Source organism: Halichoeres trimaculatus, unplaced genomic scaffold (assembly GCF_033239565.1).
Source record: "Halichoeres trimaculatus isolate MK-OKI-2021-1 unplaced genomic scaffold, fHalTri1.1 fHalTri1_scaffold_14, whole genome shotgun sequence".
NCBI classification, from domain to species: domain Eukaryota; kingdom Metazoa; phylum Chordata; class Actinopteri; order Labriformes; family Labridae; genus Halichoeres; species Halichoeres trimaculatus.
In genome coordinates this window covers 87,501-110,203 of record NW_027437192.1, presented here as the reverse complement: position 1 = coordinate 110,203, position 22,703 = coordinate 87,501, and the positions used below count along the sequence as shown (strand labels likewise).

At 48.6% G+C, this 22,703-nt stretch overlaps 3 protein-coding genes across 6 annotated transcripts in view; all 3 read right to left on the bottom strand.

Annotated features, from left to right (window-relative positions):
• Window positions 1-377: 377 nt before the first annotated feature.
• On the bottom strand, window positions 378-12,266 carry lrp12 (low density lipoprotein receptor-related protein 12). 4 transcript variants are annotated; one of them, XR_012599537.1, is made up of 13 exons: window positions 11,870-12,266; window positions 11,338-11,419; window positions 10,207-10,263; window positions 9,989-10,124; window positions 7,738-7,940; window positions 6,529-6,776; window positions 5,351-5,500; window positions 5,043-5,264; window positions 4,645-4,911; window positions 2,924-3,126; window positions 2,690-2,822; window positions 1,215-2,345; window positions 378-1,134 (listed from the first exon to the last, which is right to left on the bottom strand). XR_012599537.1 is itself a non-coding variant. In XM_074686674.1 (12 exons), the coding sequence occupies exons 2-12, from the start codon at window positions 11,402-11,404 to the stop codon at window positions 1,422-1,424; spliced, it is 2,610 nt and encodes an 869-aa protein (XP_074542775.1). In that variant the 5' UTR covers window positions 11,405-11,422; window positions 11,870-12,266; the 3' UTR covers window positions 378-1,421. The 4 variants fall into 4 exon arrangements, 2 of the variants coding, with proteins under 2 accessions (XP_074542775.1, XP_074542774.1); XR_012599536.1 differs by having other exon boundaries at window positions 378-1,194; window positions 1,299-2,345; XM_074686674.1 differs by having other exon boundaries at window positions 378-2,345; window positions 11,338-11,422.
• A 1,378-nt stretch (window positions 12,267-13,644) lies between these two features.
• Window positions 13,645-17,280, bottom strand: ntaq1 (N-terminal glutamine amidase 1). The gene is made up of 6 exons (XM_074687088.1): window positions 17,148-17,280; window positions 15,894-15,993; window positions 15,693-15,743; window positions 15,453-15,601; window positions 14,143-14,267; window positions 13,645-14,047 (listed from the first exon to the last, which is right to left on the bottom strand). The coding sequence occupies exons 1-6, from the start codon at window positions 17,243-17,245 to the stop codon at window positions 13,905-13,907; spliced, it is 666 nt and encodes a 221-aa protein (XP_074543189.1). The 5' UTR covers window positions 17,246-17,280; the 3' UTR covers window positions 13,645-13,904.
• Window positions 17,281-17,807: 527 nt separating this feature from the next.
• bop1 (BOP1 ribosomal biogenesis factor) overlaps window positions 17,808-22,703 on the bottom strand; it is a 7,486-nt gene continuing 2,590 nt past the window's right edge. The window contains exons 7-15 of the mRNA XM_074686545.1: window positions 21,903-22,064; window positions 21,524-21,604; window positions 20,975-21,044; window positions 20,614-20,746; window positions 20,277-20,460; window positions 19,511-19,802; window positions 18,910-18,994; window positions 18,499-18,606; window positions 17,808-18,140 (exon numbers count right to left, since the gene is read on the bottom strand). Of these exons, the coding sequence (XP_074542646.1) occupies window positions 17,987-18,140; window positions 18,499-18,606; window positions 18,910-18,994; window positions 19,511-19,802; window positions 20,277-20,460; window positions 20,614-20,746; window positions 20,975-21,044; window positions 21,524-21,604; window positions 21,903-22,064 (1,269 nt within the window). The 3' untranslated portion in view covers window positions 17,808-17,986. The remainder of the gene's footprint in view (window positions 18,141-18,498; window positions 18,607-18,909; window positions 18,995-19,510; window positions 19,803-20,276; window positions 20,461-20,613; window positions 20,747-20,974; window positions 21,045-21,523; window positions 21,605-21,902; window positions 22,065-22,703) is intronic.

Here is a 22,703-nt window from a genome sequence, read left to right as displayed (position 1 = left end):
GTGAAAGTTTAACTCATCAACCAATCAGATTACAGAGTACCCCTGTGTTTGTGCTTCCCTTCACCCACCGTCAGCAGATCCAGAAAACGTTTGGCCGTGTGCTCTTTGTTCTGCACAGCCTCATTCCTCGCTCCGCGCCGCCTCATTCCTCGCTCCGCGCTGCCTCATTCCTCGCCCCGCGCTGCCTCATTCCTCGCTCCGCGCTGCCTCATTCCTCGCCCCGCGCTGCCTCATTCCTCGCTCCACGCCGCCTCGCCCCGCGCTGCCTCATTCCTCGCCCGCGCTGCCTCATTCCTCGCCCGCGCTGCCTCATTCCTCGCCCCGCGCTGCCTCATTCCTCGCTCCGCGATGCCCTGCCGCCCTGCCGCCCTGCCGCCCCCCCCCCCCCCCCGACTGTCTGACTGTCAGATTTGTTGTGGCTGGCCTTCAGTGGTCATGTGACCGCTCTCATACTCGTGGGTCACAGAGGGATTGATGAGTGTTTGAGCTTCTGCTCCTCTGTGATCAGAGCTAACGAGCTCGGAGGAAGAGGACCATAAAAGCTCTTTAATCAGGACAGAGTTTACCGTCGCACCACGGAGGAGGGGTCAGTCACATGGTCGTACCAAGCAGGAGGTTCACCTGAGACAAGGTGTGTGACGGGACGGACCAGTAGAACAACAGAGTCGTACCAAATTCAGAACCAATCACACCTGGCAGGTGTGGGAGGATTGTCTCTCTTTAGGCTGTTAGCACTCAGGCTAGCTTTGCTACAGCCTAAAGGCATAGCCTGTACGCTAGCTGTAGTATCAGGTTGGTTTTAGCATTAGCCTGTCAGTTAGCATGTTAGCTTGTCTGTGAGTCTGTCTGTGAGTCTGTTAGCCTGTCAGTTAGCATGTTAGCTTGTCTGTCAGTCTGTCTGTGAGTCTGTTAGCCTGTCAGTTAGCATGTTAGCTTGTCTGTCAGTCTGCCTGTGAGTCTGTTAGCCTGTCAGTTAGCATGTAAGCTTTTCAGTCAGTCTGTCTGTTAGCCTGTCAGTTAGCATGTTAGCCTGTCTGTCAGTCTGTCTGTGAGTCAGTTAGCCTGTCAGTTAGCATGTTAGCTTGTCTGTCAGTCTGTCTGTGAGTCTGTTAGCCTGTCAGTTAGCATGTTAGCCTGTCTGTCAATCTGTCAGCCTGTCAGTTAGCATGTTAGCTTGTCTGTCAGTCTGTTAGCCTGTCAGTTAGCATGTAAGCCTGTCTGTCAGTCTGTCTGTGAGTCAGTTAGCCTGTCAGTTAGCATGTTAGCTTGTCTGTCAGTCCGTCTGTGAGTCTGTTAGCCTGTCAGTTAGCATGTTAGCTTGTCCGTCAGTCTGTCTGTTAGCCTGTCAGTTAGCATGTTAGCTTGTCCGTCAGTCTGTCTGTTAGCCTGTCAGTTAGCATGTTAGCTGGCTCGTTAGCTGTCTAACAGAGCAGCAGCAGCTCGTCGTCGCTGCTCTCCATCTTGCCAGCGGCGTCCAGGCAGGCGTCAGGGATCTGGGCTGTGTGCACCATCCCACAGTGTTCACAGGGGCCGTCCCGTCCTCCTCGACCACTGTTGCCATGGTGATGGCGGCTGGGGTGATGCTCCAGCAGCGTCTGTCTGACGTCGCTGACCAATGAGGAGGAAGAAGAGAAGGAGGAGGAGTCAGAGACGGGGATCAGGAGCTCCACGTCCTCTTCTTCTTCTCTACTTCCTCTTCTCTCCACCGCCTCGGCCCCGCCTCTTCCTGTCTCCAGCTGGTGAAGTGGGCTCTGATTGGTCCATGTCGGATCCTGTTGGTTCAGGTTGGTCCTTGTCAGGTTTCTGGCGAGTCGGTGCAGGTTCTGGGCCAGCCGCTGAAGGGCCGAGGTGGGTGGAGTCTGGAGGTCTGAGGTCTCACACACTGGATCTGGACTGGATGTTACCATGGAGACCGGACTGGAAGGGGGCAGGGCCTCTCTGGATCTACTGCAGGCTCTGTCGAGGCCAGGCGTCGGGGTCACAGGCGTGGATGATGTGACGGACAGAACAGCCTCCACCGCGCAGGAAGGAGGGGTTTTGTGGGGGAGGGGGGCCACGGGCCCGCCCACGGCGCCGACGCCTCTGTCCCTCACTCGCTCGCCCTCTGTGTCTGTGTCGTCTGAATCTGGGGACAGCAGGTCTGAACCAGAACTCCCAGTGCTCCCAGTACCAGTGCTGTCCTCGAGGTCAGCAGAGACCAGAGCCAGAGACCCAGACCGCCTGGACCGCGAGAAAGTGAAGAGACGGCGCCACAGGTTGCTATGACGACCAGAAGAGGGAAGTCTGAGAGAGGTGAAGCCGAGCTGAGAGCGAACGGCGAGACGGAGGTTCTCCAGGACGGAGGCCTGAGCAGAGAGGGAACACAAGGTCAGAGACTCCACCTCAGTCTGAACCAGGACCAAGACAGCTGATTGGATGATTCACAGTGACATCACATCCTGCTACATCATTAACGCCGTAAATGAAACAACAGACACTTCCTGTTTCTTCATGGTCATGATCATGGGCTCTGACACAGACGAGTGCTTCACCTGTCGGACGGAAAGGGTTCATCTACAACAGGAGGAGCTCTGTCTGCGGTCTAACACCTGACCTCTGACCTCTGACCTCTGCAGGAGTGCACTCAGCCAACACAGCCAGAATCATGATAAGAATCATCCAATCACAGGTCAGAGAGGAGAGACTGTACCTGGCTCCCAGAGCACACTGGGAAATCCTCCACAGGTGGGATGAGGCCCTGAGCTATCAGCTGACCATAAGAGGGAGGGGCTTCCCTCCTCAGCAGCTCCGCCTCCACTCGGGACAGCTGGGTCTCAAATGACCTGCATGGGACAAAAACTTACACTCGTCACTCGTCACATGACAACCAATCACAGGCCTCATCACAACCATGCAGCCACAGGCACAGCGTAGGTGCACTCACCTGCGTTCAAACATGCGCAGGGAGTAGAGTTTACAGGTGCAGCCCAGTGCGATGACCAATAGGAGGCCACAGATGAGGCTCCCGATGACGGCGGCAGTGATGACTCTGGTGGGAACAATGACCGGACAACTTTCCTCGTCGCTGCCGTCTCCACAGTCGTCCTGAGCGTCGCACACCCACGACTCGAACACGCAGCGGTTATTCTGTAAGAGAGCAGTCAGAGCAGAAGGTTCACAGCACCGAGACAGACTCAGCGGTCCACAAGACTCCCACAGAGACCCCTCCATAAACACCTGAGACTAAAAACCAAGACCAGAACAACCCTGACCCAAAGTCCCACAGGCAGTCAGCTGATCACACAGCCTATCAGCTGATCCTTCGATCAGCTGATCACACAGCCTGTCAGCTGACCCTTCGATCAGCTGATCACACAGCCTGTCAGCTGACCCTTCGATCAGCTGATCACAGCCTGTCAGCTGATCCTTCAGTCAGCTGATCACAGCCTGTCAGCTGATCCTTCTACCAGTCAGCTGATCACAGCCTGTCAGCTGACCCTTCAGTCAGCTGATCACAGCCTGTCAGCTGATCCTTCAGTCAGCTGATCACAGCCTGTCAGCTGACCCTTCAGTCAGCTGATCACAGCCTGTCAGCTGACCCTTCAGTCAGCTGATCACAGCCTGTCAGCTGATCCTTCAGTCAGCTGATCACAGCCTGTCAGCTGATCCTTCAGTCAGCTGATCACAGCCTGTCAGCTGATCCTGTCTGCCAATCATTTTTTTGGGTAAATCCATGAATCAGACCTCAAACATCAGCCGTATCTCTTCAGTTTTCAGAGATGAATTCTGTCAGAGCTGCAGTGACTGCAGAGCAAAGAGGAGCTCTCTGTCCCTGGTTTGTTCTTTCTTTAGGAGAAAGGGAGGAAATAAAAACAGTATGAGTACGCAGATCAGCAGGGAAAACTAGAAAAGCAGTCAGAGAGCGCAGACCTCCTCCGAGCAGACTGCGACTGTCACCAACACTTCAGTCCGACTTTAATGTTATACTTCCTCTCAGCAGACTGTCTGCTACAGTTTGGTGTTAGCTGCAGGTTTGTTTGATCATTTGTTTCCTGACAGTGTTAAAATGATGACGACCCAGTTCATATTGAATATTCTGGACCTTAGTATCAGAATACTGTCAGGATCTGGATCGTTCTTTAACATCTGTCAGAGGTTTTGGTAAACTTGTCTTGTACTCTCCCTAAAACAAACCTCGTTGGCGGAGGAAGTGATGCCTTTCTCTTATAACTCATAGTTAGTCTAAGCATAAAGGTCAGTGACACTAAGACTGTTCAGACTTCAGTTTTCCTTAATGCCAGTGAATGTGTTGGACTAAAAACACTTCAAACACTTTTAGCTTTGCCTGAAGTAAATATGCACACACTGAAGAGACTGAAGCCTGACCACTTCCTTCACCTCCTGTTTCACCTTAATCATTGTTTACGTCAGAGAGCAGCTCCTCTGCACTCCAGCCCGTTCTGCTGACGTCTACAGGCAGCACGAACAGCTCTGCAGCTCAGGGGGAAACAACAGTCCTCCACCCCTCCAGGATCAAATACTTTCCTTTATGAACCAGTTCTTCCAGATTTTAGTGATTTGATCTGATCACTGAGTTGATTAGTGTGAAAACCTTAATTAAGAATGATTGCTGGGATCCTTTGGTTCCTCTAACGTGTTCCTCACCTTGCAGTGGAAGTTCCCGGGCTGACAGAAGAAGCAGTTCTTCTCGTCGGAACCATTGGGGCAGCGGTTCTGGTAGTTGCAGCGGTCTGATCGAGGATAACATGCTCCATTTCTAGAACAGGGGAACTCGTCCTCCTGACATGAAGAACAGTTCTGCTCGTCCCGTCCATTAGGGCAGTGCCAGTACCCGTCACAGCGCTGCTGCTCGGTGTAACAGCCCCAGTTCCCCCCACAAGGAACCTCCCATGGCAGGCAGAACCCGTCCACCTACAGAACAGAACCATAAAGGAAAGGTATCAAGACCCCGTCCACCTTTAGACTGGCCCCCCTACGCCAGCCGACCTCCTTCAGTTAACGACCATAACTGAAAACTGAAGGCGGATCAGGGGCGTCCTCACCTGGTAGGTGACATTGAAGCCCCGGGCAGCGTTGATCTTGTCGGCGTAGAAGTGAACTCTGAGCTGCCCTGACGATGACACCACAGCAACCGGCGCCCTGGAGTCAAAGGCTGTCAGCACCCTGAGGAGACGGCGAGGGTTCTCCTCCAGGCCATCGTACACCTTCACGTAGTCTCCGTAACCCGTCCCATCCAGCTTAAAATCTGTGAACCTCAGAATGACCTGCAGGGGGAGCAGAGGAGAACTTGGAGTGTGTCACCACAGCAGAACCAAACCCCCATTCAGTCTGATCCAGGTGGACTACCTACCTTCCTGTGGTCCCCAGTGTCAATCAGCCAGGTGCAGTTACTACCTGGAGGGTAGAAGTCAGGGTAGTTTGGGGAACTGAAGGAACCATAGAAGTTCCTCAGCAGTTCTCCACAGGTGGGAACGTCACAGTCGATCTCATCACCAAGGTCCTGGACAGGAACAAAGACACATGAGCCCATAGTTACCTGTCTGTGAGAACACCTGTCTGTGAGAACACCTGTCTGTAAGAACACCTGTCTGTAAGGAACACCTGTCTGTGAGAACACCTGTCTGTGAGAACACCTGTCTGTAAGGAACACCTGTCTGTGAGAACACCTGTCTGTAAGGAACACCTGTCTGTAAGGAACACCTGTCTGTGAGAACACCTGTCTGTAAGAACACCTGTCTGTAAGGAACACCTGTCTGTGAGAACACCTGTCTGTGAGAACACCTGTCTGTGAGAACACCTGTCTGTAAGGAACACCTGTCTGTGAGAACACCTGTCTGTGAGCACACCTGTCTGTGAGAACACCTGTCTGTAAGGAACACCTGTCTGTGAGAACACCTGTCTGTGAGCACACCTGTCTGTGAGAACACCTGTCTGTGAGCACACCTGTCTGTGAGAACATAATGTCTGTGAGAACACCTGTCTGTGAGAACACCTGTCTGTAAGGTACACCTGTCTGTAAGGAACACCTGTCTGTGAGAACACCTGTCTGTGAGAACGCCTGTCTGTGAGAACACCTGTCTGTGAGAACACCTGTCTGTAAGGTACACCTGTCTGTGAGAACACCTGTCTGTAAGGTACACCTGTCTGTAAGGAACACCTGTCTGTGAGAACACCTGTCTGTGAGAACGCCTGTCTGTGAGAACACCTGTCTGTGAGAACACCTGTCTGTGAGAACACCTGTCTGTGAGAACACCTGTCTGTAAGGTACACCTGTCTGTGAGAACACCTGTCTGTGAGAACACCTGTCTGTGAGAACACCTGTCTGTGAGAACACCTGGTAACAAAGCGTGGAGCTGACTCTCTGATGGGTAAATGATTGTGTCTTCCTCTGATCTTTGAGAACTCGTCCCTCTTTGGTCTGACCTTTGACCTTTGACCTTTGACCTTCAGTCATGCGTGTTCATGTGTTCATGGGTTGATGAATGTTCAGCAGTATTACAGAGGTGTCGACAGGTGTTTGCTCCTTACCTGGCAGTCGATGCTGCCGTCACAGCGCAGGCTGTGGGGCAGGCAGGTGTAGATGCGGGTGTAGCGGGACAGGCAGGGGAACTGGTTGAGGCTGCAGGGCTGGAAGGAGAAGGGAGAGTCCACGCAGAGCTCCTCGTCTGAGTTATCCCCACACTCGTCCATGGAGTTACAGCGCCACCAGTCAGGGACGCACTTCCCGTTGGAGCAGTGGAACTGATCCACGTCACAGCTGGACGCCTCCGGCTTTCCTACAACAACAACACAGATCATCAGCCAGAGACCAGAGTCCCAACCCTCAGATACCGCCTCAGACCCTCAAACCCTCAGAGCCAGATCCCCATGAGGACCCGTCACCTACTGTGACCGTCTCAGACCCTCAAACCCTCAGAGCCAGATCCCCATGAGGACCCGTCAGCTACTGTGACCGTCTCAGACCCTTTAACCCTCAGAGCCAGATCCCCATGAGGACCCGTCAGCTACTGCCTCAGACCCTTTAACCCTCAGAGCCAGATCCCCATGAGGACCCGTCAGCTACTGCCTCAGACCCTTTAACCCTCAGAGCCAGATCCCCATAAGGACCCGTCAGCTACTGCCTCAGACCCTCAAACCCTCAGAGTCAGGTCCCCATGAGGACCCATCACCTACTGTGACCGTCTCAGACCCTTTAACCCTCAGAGTCAGGTCCCCATGAGGACCCATCACCTACTGTGACCGTCTCAGACCCTTTAACCCTCAGAGTCAGGTCCCCATGAGGACCCATCACCTACTGTGACCGTCTCAGACCCTTTAACCCTAGAACTAACAAATGTTCTTTATCAGAAATTGTCTTTATATGAATTTCATTCCTGAAACACTGCGTGTGTGAGCACACACACACAGACACACACACACAGACACACACACACACACACACAGACACACACACACACACACACACAGACACACACACACACACACAGACACACACACACACACAGACACACACACACACACACACACACAGACACACAGACACACACACACACACACACAGACACACACACACACACACACACACACACACACACACACACACACACACACACACACACACACACACACACACACACACACACACACACAGACAGCTGTGTATCTGCAGTCACCCACAGGTCCACAGACCATCATGCTTCGGGTCTACTGGACCTCCTGACAGCCTCTCATCGTTACCTGTGATGTAGGACAGTCTGAAGCCTTTGCCGTTCGAACTTTCATCAGAGTGGAAGTGGATCCAGACGTGGTCCTGGGTGGAAATGTAGGGTGGAGGCAGGGAGGAGCCGCATACCCGGAGCCCATCCAGACTCTTGTAGCTGCTGATGGACATCCAGTCCGATGAACATCGGTGGGAACCCTGCAGGTCAAAGTCCTGGAAGCTGCAGAACAGAAGAACACATCATCATTTCGCAAAATTGTTCTGTTAAAGCATAACCCTGCTGATCTGATCCTACTACTGGTCTGGACCTGCTGTGACCTCTGTGTGAGAAATGACCTGCTGTGACCTCTGTGTGAAAAATGACCTGCTGTGACCTCTGTGTGAGAGATGACCTGCTGTGACCTCTGTGTGAGCAATGACCTGCTGTGACCTCTGTGTGAGAGATGACCTGCTGTGACCTCTGTGTGAGAGATGACCTGCTGTGACCTCTGTGTGAGCAATGACCTGCTGTGACCTCTGTGTGAGCAATGACCTTCTGTGACCTCTGTGTGAGAAATGACCTGCTGTGACCTCTGTGTGAGCAATGACCTGCTGTGACCTCTGTGTGAGAGATGACCTGCTGTGACCTCTGTGTGAGCAATGACCTGCTGTGACCTCTGTGTGAGAAATGACCTGCTGTGACCTCTGTGTGAGAAATGACCTGCTGTGACCTCTGTGTGAGAAATGACCTGTAGTGACCTCTGTGTGAGAGATGACCTGTGGTGACCTCTGTGTGAGAGATGACCTGTGGTGACCTCTGTGTGAGAGATGACCTGTGGTGACCTCTGTGTGAGAGATGACCTGTGGTGACCTCTGTGTGAGCAATGACCTGTGGTGACCTCTGTGTGAGAAATGACCTGTGGTGACCTGTGTGAGAGATGACCTGTGGTGACCTCTGTGTGAGAAATGACCTGTGGTGACCTGTGTGAGAGATGACCTGTGGTGACCTCTGTGTGAGAAATGACCTGTGGTGACCTCTGTGTGAGAGATGACCTGTGGTGACCTGTGGTGACCTCTGTGTGAGAGATGACCTGTGTTGACCTGCTGTGACCTGTGGTGACCTCTGTGTGAGAGATGACCTGTGGTGACCTGCTGTGACCTGTGGTGACCTGTGTGAGAGATGACCTGTGGTGACCTGCTGTGACCTGTGGTGACCTCTGTGTGAGAGATGACCTGTGGTGACCTGCTGTGACCTGTAATGACCTCTGTGTGAGAGATGACCTGTGGTGACCTGCTGTGACCTGTGGTGACCTCTGTGTGAGAGATGACCCGTGGTGACCTGCTGTGACCTGTAATGACCTGTGTAAGAGATGACCTGTAGTGACCTGCTGTGACCTGTAATGACCTCTGTGTGAGAGATGACCTGTGGTGACCTGCTGTGACCTGTGGTGACCTCTGTGTGAGAGATGACCTGTGGTGACCTGCTGTGACCTGTGGTAACCTCTGATAGTCATGGAGCTAGATTCTTTGATTTATCCATGTGTAAAAATGATAATAAAACATCTTGCTGTGGAGGAGAGAGAATCTGTTTGTGTGTATGTGTGTGTGTGTATCTGTGTGTGTGTGTTTGTGTGTGTGTATGTGTCGGAAATCAAGGGTGACAGGTGGTTGAAGAGCTTAGGACTTCAGGTCTCACTGGGTACAAAAACAGTTGGTTTTGGTGCGTTGAACATGGTCACACTTTGTTACCTGATGGTTTGTTACCTGATGGTTTGTTACCTGATGGTTTGTTACCTGATGGTTTGTTACCTGATGGTTTGTTACCTGATGGTTTGTTACCTAAAGGTTTGTTACCTGATGGTTTGTTACCTGATGGTTTGTTACCTAAAGATTTGTTACCTAAAGATTTGTTACCTAAAGGTTTGTTACCTGATGGTTTGTTACCTAAAGGTTTGTTACCTGATGGTTTGTTACCTAAAGGTTTGTTACCTGATGGTTTGTTACCTGATGGTTTGTTACCTGATGGTTTGTTACCTGATGGTTTGTTACCTAAAGGTTTGTTACCTGATGGTTTGTTACCTGATGGTTTGTTACCTGATGGTTTGTTACCTAAAGGTTTGTTACCTAAAGGTTTGTTCCCTGATGGTTTGTTACCTGATGGTTTTTTACCTGATGGTTTGTTACCTGATGGTTTGTTACCTGATGGTTTGTTACCTGATGGTTTGTCACCTGATGGTTTGTTACCTAAAGGTTTGTTCCCTGATGGTTTGTTACCTGATGGTTTGTTACCTGATGGTGATGGTGTCTCCAGGTCGGGCTCTGATGTTCCAGCTGCAGTTCAGTCTGGATGGATACTGGGAGGGCCACTCAGGGCTGGTGATGACACCACTGGACGCTCGTAGAAGCTCTGCCACATCGCCACAGGCTGAGGGAAGGAGTGAGCTTGTCAGGACTACAGTTTGGATATGTCATCATATGTATAGTTATGACATCACCAGCTGCCTTACCATTAGAAATCCCAGACACATAGACGTTATCGTTCCTCTGAGATGCAGCAATGCATCCTGGGAGAAGAAAAAACATGGATAGAACAGATAACTTGTAAACACCACCATTCCATGACCAGAAACTACTAATAACACCATGTGACTCCACAGATGATCAATTCACCCATAAAACCCCTGCATTGATAAACAGACATGACTCTGTAGTGGAGGTTACTGCATTAATGAACAGGCATGACTCTGTAGTGGAGGTTACTGCATTGATAAACAGACATGACTCTGTAGTGGAGGTTACTGCATTAATGAGCAGACATGACTCTGTAGTGGAGGTTACTGCATTGATAAACAGACATGACTCTGTAGTGGAGGTTACTGCATTAATGAACAGACATGACTCTGTAGTGGAGGTTACTGCATTGATAAACAGACATGACTCTGTAGTGGAGGTTACTGCATTGATAAACAGACATGACTCTGTAGTGGAGGTTACTGCATTGATAAACAGACATGACTCTGTAGTGGAGGTTACTGCATTAATGAACAGACATGACTCTGTAGTGGAGGTTACTGCATTAATGAACAGACATGACTCTGTAGTGGAGGTTACTGCATTAATGAACAGGCATGACTCTGTAGTGGAGGTTACTGCATTGATAAACAGACATGACTCTGTAGTGGAGGTTACTGCATTGATAAACAGACATGACTCTGTAGTGGAGGTTACTGCATTAATGAACAGGCATGACTCTGTAGTGGAGGTTACTGCATTAATGAACAGACATGACTCTGTAGTGAATCTTCATATCTTCTAACGTGTTGAGTTAGAGAAAAATTCACCCTGCGTTCAGTGTGAGCTGCTGGTGAAATTAGTTTTTCAGGTTGAATTACTTTATGTTCCAGGCTGTAAACATGTTTAAAATGTTGGTTCTACTTTTGAAGTAGTCTTCTTTGGGTTGGTGTGTGTGTCGGGGTTTAGGGTACGTTCAGAGCCAGCTCCAAAGGGACGGTCAATGATGCAGATTTTAGTACTTCTGCATCGTCTCATATTTGTTCACTGGAGGTTGCCGCTTGGTGTCAGCAGATCAACATTTCATCCTGTGATGCTTAGGGTCTGAAACAGGTGATCTGACTCACCTGACAGGATGAGCAGGTAGATCACATATGCTGAGCAGCTCTGCCTGTCGTCTGGTCGGAGGGCCATCGCAGCCAGCGGCCTCTGCTTGGAGGAGTAGAGGTAGGAAAGGGGAGGAAGGAAATGAGGAAGGAGAGAGAGGTAGTTGGAGGTTAAAGGGATGATGGAGGTGATGATGGTCAGCGCACACTTAAATCAGCTTTTTATGAGTTATTGTCTGATCAAACAGTACAATCTGCCTGGTAACAGCTGACCCATCATAGAAATGAAAGCCTGCTGAAAAACACTGACCCAAACTCTGTTCATTTAGCATCAGCTCAGCTGTTTTATCTTGACTTCTGCTAGCTTAGCATTGGACCATCAGTCACACTAAACGGTGGTTCAGTTTGATTAACTGGCTTTGTTCTGTTGACTCCACTGTGGCTGCTAAAGATGCTAACAGACTGAGCTAACCTGTAGCCTGATGCTGCTGTAGCTCGCTGTTTCTCCACTAAATGAACCACGAACTGACAGTTCTGCGGTGTGAAAACATACCTGAGAAAACCCGGGGTACACACGGAGCACAGCGGTCAGGGGTGAAGCTAATCTGACAACATGGAGTGAAGCTAGCAGCTAGGCCCAAACAATAAACAGGAGCTAACGACGCTAGCACCGGACAACTAGCCGGATCATGCTAAGAGGTTAGCTTTCCCGTCTTTCTTCTTCCCCAAGGCACGGTTAACCCGGGTCAAACCGAGCTAACCCGGGTTAAACTATGCTAACCCGGGTTAAACTGAGTCAACCCGGGTCAAACTAAGCTTGTTCGGAGCATAATGGAGTTTAACATTGTTCCGACATCTCTCTGCGTTAGCCGTTAGCTGCTAGCCTTGGTGACGAGAACAACAACAGTCTACAGCCAGCCGTGTGTGTGTGTGTGTGTGTGTGTGTGTGTGTGTGTGTGTGTGTGTGCGCGCGCGCGCGCGCGAGCGTCAGAGCTCCGCCCCTCCTCGTAACAGCAGCAGGCCTCCTGACGTCACAGTTTAATCTGCTGTGGTTTACGAGGATCCCAGGGACAAAAATAAATAAATAAATAAAATAAAATAAAATAAAAAATCGATCCCAGGGACAAAAATAAATAAATAAATAAAATAAAATAAAATAAAATCGATCCCAGGGACAAAAATAAATAAATAAATAAAATAAAATAAAATAAAAAATCGATCCCAGGGACAAAAATAAATAAATAAATAAAATAAAATAAAATAAAATCGATCCCAGGGACAAAAATAAATAAATAAATAAAATAAAATAAAATAAAAAATCGATCCCAGGGACAAAAATAAATAAATAAATAAAATAAAATAAAATAAATTCGATCCCAGAGACAGAGAGTTTGGACTCTGCTTCACGAATTAGGACTTAACAAAGTGAAAAAAGTCTCCTCCAAAAATGATTTACAGTGCTACCCTGTCAAATCTTCTCTGTTCAATTCAATTTTGATCTAGGTCTGAACTGGACCCTCTGCGACCTCCACACTAAGACTGTTCTGGAAATGCTCACATACCCGCAAACTGTAGCAGGATATCTGCAGATTTATTTGGGATAGTATTTTCTGTATCTTGCCTTGCAGATTTTACTTTTTGGCTTAGTAAAGTGTGACGCTCCAGTTGAAAAAGAATACTATCTTATTGCTCTAATTATCATCCTTCCACTGTTTTATCTTCACAAATGTAAATATACCAAAGTAAAACCTGTTTTCTGTATCTTTACAAAAGAAATGTATATTTATTTCAAAACAGGATCTGCTGCTGAGAACAAACAAGCTGTCAAAACCATAAAACTGTGCTCCCACTTTAGAGCCTGTGAAGTTTTACTCATCACACGTCTGTCAGTCTTTCTGTTTACTTGTCCTTTTCACTTCATGTTGATGTAATGTTCATCCCTTATTTGTTCATGGTTATATTGTTTTATGACATGTAAGTTAAATAAAGCTTGTTTTTGCTGTTAGAGCACATGTTGTTGTTTTAATTATTAATTAATTATGGAGTTGTTGTAATTCTATTATTAGAGTAAATGTTATTACATCATTAGAGCACATGTCTGAACTGGGTTAATATTCTACATCATATCATCCCAGAGCGTTTAACTGAGACAGAATGCAGATCATCGTCCTGTATCATGACGAGTTCATGAGTTTCAGTAACAGCATCACCTGCAGTGAAGCACCTGTTACCTTTTTAACTTTTACACAGCAACAAGTGAAAACACTGGGCCATCAAATTTACAAAGAAAATATTATTTACATTTTTGAAACTCAGATTTACACAACAACAACAACAACAACAACAATATAAACAACAGAAACAATGAGAGGAGCAACCAACTTCAGAATGAACAGTTACTGGAAGAGCAGACACACGTCTCAGTTTGTCTCCCAGCCCAGGCAGGACATGTTTAGGGTCACTCTGTAGGTGTCAGTCTCAGGTGTCTCTGAAGATCCACCTGAGCTGTTGTTCACTGAGGGGACGTTGCCATGAACATCTCAACCGTCCAGAGGCCATCTTTACACGCTGCAGCCCCAGGTGAGGCTCTATGACCAGCCTGATGCTGCTGCTGCTGACGATGATGCAGAGGTGGACAGGTGTGTGAGCAGAAACTGGTCCAGACTGTAGACTGTCCCCCAGCCCACTTGAGGGTCCATACTGATGAAGTCATCCAAGTTCATCTGACTCTCTAAGAAAGACACACAGCACTGTCATGACCTGGTCCAACAAACACACCTGTGCACGTCATAAAGGTGATGACACAGTACAGAGTAGTCATCTGACCTGAGGTGTGTATTGGGGGGTAAGGTGGGGGCGGAGACTTCCAGGACCCATCAGAGTTCTTCATGTGAGACCGATCAGATGCAAAGTTCAACAGGTAGCTGTCAGCAGGTAGCACACGCAGATACCTGAAAGAGCAGAGTAAGGGGGAGAGGTCTGGGCTGTTCAGGTGTGTGTGTTACCTGGGGGGAATTCCACCAAGCTGGCTTAGCTCAAAGCCTGGCTTATTCCGGTTAGCCTCGCTAACTTAAGCAAGAGTTGGGTTCCACAAGTGAGGCTTAGGGCTAACATGGCTTGGTAACCATGGTAACTTAGCCACCGCAACACGCCTGGTCCCGTTCAGGCTAACGGTCAGCCTAACGTTCAGGCTAACGGTCAGCCTAACGGTCAGGCTAAAGGTCAGGCTGACGGTCAGGCTAACGGTCAGGCTAAAGGTCAGGCTGACGGTCAGGCTAACGGTCAGGCTAAAGGTCAGGCTGATGGTCAGGCTAACGGTCAGCCTAATATTCAGGCTAACAGTCAGCCTAACGGTCAGCCTAACGGTCAGGCTAAAGGTCAGGCTAACGGTCAGGCTTACTGTCAGGCTAAAGGTCAGGCTAAAGGTCAGGCTAACAGTCAGCCTAACGGTCAGGCTAAAGGTCAGGCTAACGGTCAGGCTTACTGTCAGGCTAAAGGTCAGGCTAAAGGTCAGGCTGACGTTCAGGCTTACCGTCAGGCTTACGGTCAGCCTAACGGTCAGGCTTATGGTCAGGCTTACGGTCAGGCTAAAGGTCAGGCTGACGGTCAGGCTGACGGTCAGGCTTACAGTTAGGCTAACAGTTAGGCTAACAGTCAGGCTAACAGTCAGGCTTAAAGTCAGGCTTACGGTCAGGCTAACAGTTAGGCTAACAGTTAGGCTAACAGTCAGGCTAACAGTCAGGCTAACCTTAGCTACGTCTCAGAGAAGGTCAGACCGGCTTCTGAAAGACACCTTGTGAACTGCAGGCGTCACATCAAAATAATCTTGAACTGTAATTAATGATGTTCTTGTTCAGAAACATAAACTGAGACCTTTTGTAACTTTTCTGACACCTCCTGCTTAAAACCCAAAAAGTCAGGAGGATCGTGAGGCTCTGCTTTCACCGTCCATATTTATACTGAAAATCAGGATCAAGCCAGCTTTTGCCCTTCAGCTCCACGGGGGGTTTCCGTCCTCCCTGAGCTCGCCTTAGTGTCATTGTTTGAAAGCCGTACCCCACAGTTAAACTAGACCAGATTAACGGGGAATCCAGACATGTCAGATACTCCACTGTGGTGTTAAAGGTGTGAGTTACCTGTGGTAGGCAGGGTTTATGTAGCGGTCTGAGCGAAAGGCCTGAGCAGCGTACAGCTTCAGGCTGCAGGGAAAGGACAGCACAGAGTCCAGATCGTAGACCAGAGAGCCGCACTCTGGGCTGACCTGCAGTAGGATTACATGGTAGTCCTGAAACAAATCATGAAACAATCATTAAAGTCATGGCGTCATCATCAGAATCTAAAAACTGTTTCCTGTTGAGAAAAGAAACTCCACAAACCCAGATCACCGGCTGGTCCCTGTGCCCCGACTTCTGCTTCCACAGAGCGACCTACGAGAGCCCAGAGAGACGTGCTGAAAACCCAAACCCAGAAACCTGACCATGGCGTTTGAAAGAGCCAGACTGATGGTCGGTTTAGCCTCAAAAAGTTCACAGAAGGGAAGTGTGCAGAGGTATTTCCCTCCGTAACGTTCTGCCTACCGTCCTGTTGTTGTTAGAGAGGAAAACCACAAACAGCTCCTCCAGGTGACTGGGTCTCTCCGTCCTCACCAAGTCACAGAGTTTCCAGACATTTTCTTCACTGCAGAAGAGCAGAGTGTTTACCGCTAACATCTATCTGCTGCACAGCGTGTGTGTGTGTGTGTGTGTGTTTGTGTGTGTGTGTGTGTCTGTGTGTGTGTCTGTGTGTGTGTGTGCCTGTGTGTGTGTGTCTGTGTGTGTGTCTGTGTGTGTGTGTCTGTCTGTGTGTGTGCCTGTGTGTGTGTGTCTGTCTGTGTGTGTGCCTGTGTGTGTGTGTCTGTCTGTGTGTGTGTCTGTGTCTGTGTGTATGCGGTGCTTGGCCCATCCTTACATATGACACTGATCTTATAAACGTCCAGGAAGCTCTGACAGCCTTAGTTGTTTTTTCTCTGAGACCTAGAACTCAGGACACTTCATTGGTTGTTTACGTTAAAACATAAAGATTTGATTGTTTCACAAGTTTGTTCAATGATTTTCAGTAACATAATATTGGAATATTGAAGGTTTATGCTGTCAAAAAATAAAACAAAAGTCGGTATCAGCAGGTCAGGCTTTTTAAAGATATATATATATATATATATATATATATATATATATATATATATATATATATATATATATATATATATATATATATATATATATATATAAATATATATATACACAAGTGTTGAGTGTTAACAGTCTTAGTGTTGAGTGTTAACAGTCTAAGTGTTGAGTGTTAACAGTCTAAGTGTTGAGTGTTAACAGTCTTAGTGTTGAGTGTTAACAGTCTAAGTGTTGAGTGTTAACAGTCTAAGTGTTGAGTGTTAACAGTCTTAGTGTTGAGTGTTAACAGTCTAAGTGTTGAGTGTTAACAGTCTAAGTGTTGAGTGTTAACAGTCTAAGTGTTGAGTGTTAACAGTCTAAGTGTTGAGTGTTAGCAGTCTAAGTGTTGAGTGTTAACAGTCTTAGTGTTGAGTGTTAACAGTCTTAGTGTTGAGTGTTAACAGTCTTAGTGTTGAGTGTTAACAGTCTAAGTGTTGAGTGTTAACAGACTAAGTGTTGAGTGTTAACAGTCTAAGTGTTGAGTGTTAACAGTCTAAGTGTTGGTGTCAGTGTATTTAGCAGGTGTCGTATGATCCTAATGTTGGTTTGATGACGTCACTCGTCAGTTGTTTGACTCAATAGTTTGTTTTTAAAAGGTGCCAGGAGTCAGATCGATGTCATATTTACCAGTAACAGGAGGTGTAAGGACATTTTTCGCGGCTCGGTGTGATCCCTCTCTCTTCCTCCATTTTGGAGTTACATCGAAAACACTCCGCCGGAAACATCGGCGTGTTCCGTTTTCTTTCCTGCGTTTTCGGTGGAGGTGGGCGGAGCTAAAGTCCGTAACGTCCAAAACTTCAGTAATATCGTGAATAATGACGCTGAAGACGTCAACAATAACCTCTTTATCGTCATAGTTAACTTCAGTAATAACACGTCACAGCCCGCCCCTGGTTTCCTTCCTGGTTACTGTTTCTACCTCGGACCTCTGATGGTCCATCGTCACTTCCGGTTTCCGTTGCTGCTCTATCGTTCCTCATGTGGACGGTCTCTGATCCAGTTTGAGGTAAATGGATCCTTCGGTGTCACCTGGCTTTACCTGTGTCCCTGCTCCACCCGAGTTCACTCATTCAGTTCATTACAGTGACGTCACAGCCATGACAGTAATTAATGAGCTAATCTAATTAATGAGCTAATCTAAACTTGATCCTCTACTCATTCATCTTCATCTTAAGCTCAGCTACCAATTAAGCTCCATCCACCTGTCTATCCTCATCCACCTGTTCACTTTTAACAATAACACCTGAGGCTTCACAGTTACCATGGCAACAACAACAACAACAAACACACATTGGGAGACAGTTTTATTATAAAACAGAAAACAGGTTGAGGAAACTTCTAGAAGTCCAGCTGTTTGGTCTCTGAGCTGCTAACCTGGACCCGCCCTCAGTCCTGTCGGATCACAGGTGCAGCTCAGGTGAACCAGCAGACGTGGGATCAGGGTCAAACAGGGGTGTGGGGGGCTGCTAGGTGAAGAGGCGGATGGTGGCGTCCGCACCGGAGGAGAAGATCCACGGCTGTGTGGGGTGAAAGGTCACATCCAGAACTCCAAGGTCATGAGTGATCACATGACCTCTGAGAACCTTCACGGGGACGATCAACGGGTTCTGCAGCAGGTCGCTGAGGGTGGAGAGAGGCAGGGGAGGAAGTGATGTCAGAGGGAGATCAAACAATCTTTGGTAGTTGGGTCAGTGTATTTGTGGTGTAGTAGCTGTGTATTTGTTGTGTAGTCATTGTGTATTTGTTGTGTAGTATCTGTGTATTTGTTGTGTAGTATCTGTGTATTTGTTGTGTAGTATCTGTGTATTTGTTGTGTAGTTATTGTGTATTTGTTGTGTAGTCATTGTGTATTTGTTGCGTAGTAGCTGTGTATTTTTTGTGGTCACTGTGTATTTGTTGTGTATTTGTTGTGTAGTCATTGTGTATTTGTTGTGTAGTCATTGTGTATTTGTTGTGTAGTAGCTGTTGTTTGTCCTACTTGTAAACAGTCCCATGGCAGACGATCACTGATCCGTCATCTGATGCCGAAGCAAAAAGTGGGTAAGTTCTGTGATAGGCCACGCCCCTCACCGCCTTCTTATGGTGTCTAGAAACAATGCACCATGAAACACACACACACACACACACACACACACACACACTTTAGACAAAGGACAGCTTGAAGATGATTGACAGGTTAGATGATTGACAGGTTAAATGATTGACAGGTTAGATGATTGACAGGTTGAATGATTGACAGGTTAAATGATTGACAGGTTAAATGATTGACAGGTTAGATGATTGACAGGTTAAATGATTGACAGGTTGAATGATTGACAGGTTAAATGATTGACAGGTTGGATGATTGACAGGTTGGATGATTGACAGGTTGGATGATTGACAGGTGTACCTGAGCATCCTGTAGGGTTTGGTGGAGAGGTCAAGGTCAAACCAGCTCAACCTGCAGTCGTAGCTGCCGCAGATCACATGATCACCTTCAGACAGAGACACAGGTAAGAAGAGACACAACCTGGAATACCTCATCATCAGAGTGTCCAGGTTTCATCTGGGGCAGGATCAAAGAACTGGCTGCACTTCGGACCTGATCAAACTCTGAAACTAGTAAACTGTAGACCTCATTAAACTCTGGGCCTTATTTAGCTCCAGACCAGGTCAAACTGTAGACCTCATTAAACTCTGGGCCTTATTAAGCTCCAGACCAGGTCAAACTGTAGACCTCATTAAACTCTGGGCCTTATTAAGCTCCAGACCAGGTCAAACTGTAGACCTCATTAAACTCTGGGCCTTATTAAGCTCCAGACCAGGTCAAACTGTAGACCTCATTAAACTCTGGGCCTTATTAAGCTCCAGACCAGGTCAAACTGTAGACCTCATTAAACTCTGGGCCTTATTAAGCTCCAGACCAGGTCAAACTGTAGACCTCATTAAACTCTATCCTGATTTAACACTGGTTTTGCATCAGATCTGGTTTTGAGAGTGACCCAGTTTACCTCCAGGGTGGACGGCCATGCTGGAGATCCACTTGGAGTTGGCCTGTAGTTTTTTGGTCATTTCCTGTTTGACGAGGTTGTAGATCCTGACGGAGCGCTGCGTGGCCACGAAGAAGTAGGGCCTGATGGGGTGGAAGGATACGCTCTGAACCAGACCCTTGTTTTTCCTAAAGGGGTTCTGGCTCCGCCTCCGGCTCACCTGATGTATTAACACCTGCAGATTGTTGGAGTGATCTGGCATCACAGAGGCCAGGTAGTCCCCTTTAGCATGCCACGCCACCTGCTGGACAGCCTGCAGAGACCAGAACCAACCACTTAGTAAGGTCCGAGGACGAGTCCCTGTTCTGGTGATCACTTAAGCCCTGTTTCCACCGAGCGGTTCAGTTTGACTCTGCATGGCACAAACTGAGACGGGTCCCCAAGTTAGCGACCCGGACCGTCCCACATTTTGGTTCCTTTCTGTTACTACTGATACTGATCCAACCCCAGAAGGTGGCGCTAGAAACACTGCAGTTTTTTTCTTCTTCGTTGAATTTATTAGCAGGGTGTATCGCTGCTATGGCGTCACGCTTTGCAGCTGATGCGGCTATCAGCAGCCAGCTTACACGCCACCTAAGAAGGACACGGTTGGCTGAGGAAACACAAACAGGATCAGGCTTTACTGGTCCAACCCGTGCCAAACTGGACTGATCCAAACCAGACCACTTGGTGGAAACAACTATACTGTTCACCTGTTCTACGGCATCCCACAGGTGTGACCTCTCACCTTGGGGTGCTGGATCTTAAGGCGGATTCCCTGATTTAGCTCCTCCCCTTCTGAATCAATCCAGGTGGCAGTACCTACGCCCTCATCAGGCTCCTCCTCCTGCTCGCATGCCAGGAGGCGCTCCGACGACAAGACAACCTGTCTGTCTGCCAGGGAGGGAGACAGGATCAGCACCAGAGAGTCCCTGAGAGACAGACAGGTAACAGGTGAGAGAGGCAGTAAGAGAGAGAGAGAGAGAGAGCAGAGAGACATGTACTCATACAGAGAGAGAGAGAGAGAGAGAGAGAGAGAGCAGAGAGACATGTACTCATACAGAGAGAGAGAGACAGGTCCTTACAGAGCGACAGCCAGCAGACAGACTGATGGGTTCGGGTTCCAGGACACACACTTCACAGCTCCTCCAACCTTCACGGTCCTCAGGCAGCGAGAGGAACAGACCTCCCAGAACCTGACGGATCCATCATCGCTACCTGCTCAGGTACACAGCACAGGTAAGAACACTCAGGTTACAACAGAGCTCAGGTAACAACAGAACACAGAGAAGACCACAGGTAAGAACAGTGCACAGGTAAGGCCACAGGTAAGGCCACAGGTAAGGCCACAGGTAAGGCCACAGGTAAGACCAATGATGATAACGGACCCAGGTAAGAACAGTGCACAGGTAATAACAGAACACAGGGAAGGACATGCTGTGTCACCTGAAGCCAGCCACTGTCCTGACGGAGACACACTGATGGACCGGACCAGACCACTGTGACCCCGATACACCTGGAGGATCACACACACAGGAAATGAGAAGGAGTTCCTGTGAGGACCTGAACTTATATCAGCCGTCACGTTAAAGGCTCTGTGAGGACTCTGTGAGGTGTTTACAGTGACCCCTGTGGTCAGAGCTGGAAGTGTTTTCTCAAGACAAAAACAGTTTCCCATGAGCACCATCACCCCCTGTCACAATGACTCTTACCAAGAGTTTTATTCATTTTTAAGGTTTCCTTTTTAACTTTTATTTTCTCGAACTTTCCCGATCATGAAATACGACAATGTTTATATTTGAAGTTACGCAGCTCTATGGTTTACTGACAGCGAGCAAACTTTGTAACTTCAGTTTGTCCAGCAGGTGAGCAGACTGTCTGTTTAATGATACTGTATATGTGTGAGTGTGTGTGTGTGTGTGTGTGTGTGTGTGTGTGTGTGTGTGTGTGTGTGTGTGTGTGTGTGTGTGTGTGTGTGTGTGTGTGTGTGTGTACCAGAGACTGTGTCGTGGGGAACGGCTGTAGGTCTCTGGGTTTGGGCAGTTTTGGAATCAGATCTTCGGGATTGACGTTGACCTGAAGAAGACAGGCAGACAGACAGACAGACAGACAGGCAGACAGACAGACAGGCAGACAGACAGGCAGACAGACAGACAGGCAGACAGACAGACAGACAGACAGGCAGACAGACAGACAGGCAGACAGACAGACAGACAGGCAGACAGACAGGCAGACAGGCAGACAGACAGGCAGACAGACAGACAGACAGACAGACAGACAGACAGACAGGCAGACAGGCAGACAGGCTTGTAAATGAATGGTCATAGACAGTGCTGCTGTCTGATTGGTTGCAGGTAATCAGTGTGACAGGTACCCTCATCTTCCTCTGGCGGGGGCAAAGGTAAAGGTCGAGGCAGCGCTCAAACCGTTCGTGGATGAATCGAGGAAACGCAGGAACCAGGCGCAGGCTGGAGAAGGAGCGAGGAACGAAAGGAAGCTTCCTGTCTGAGGGATCCTGCTGCTCCCACAGCGCCCTCTAGAGACAGACAGGTCATTCAGAGGGAGGGAGAGACAGACAGGTCAGTCAGAGGGAGGGAGAGACAGACAGGTCAGTCAGAGGGAGGGAGAGACAGACAGGTCAGTCAGAGGGAGGGAGAGACAGACAGGTCAGTCAGAGGGAGGGAGAGACAGACAGGTCAGTCAGAGGGAGAGAGAGACAGACAGGTCAGTCAGAGGGAGAGACAGGTCAGAGAGGTTAGAGAGACAGACAGGTCAGAGAGGTTAGAGAGACAGACAGGTCAGTCAGAGAGAAGGAGAGACAGACAGGTCAGTCAGAGAGACAGACAGGTCATTCAGAGGGAGGGAGAGACAGACAGGTCAGTCAGAGGGAGGGAGAGACAGACAGGTCAGTCAGAGGGAGGGAGAGACAGACAGGTCAGTCAGAGGGAGAGACAGGTCAGAGAGGTTAGAGAGACAGACAGGTCAGAGAGGTTAGAGAGACAGACAGGTCAGTCAGAGAGAAGGAGAGACAGACAGGTCAGTCAGAGAGACAGACAGGTCATTCAGAGGGAGAGAGAGACAGACAGGTCATTCAGAGGGAGGGAAAGACAGACAGGTCAGTCAGAGGGAGGGAGAGACAGACAGGTCAGTCAGAGGGAGGGAGAGACAGACAGGT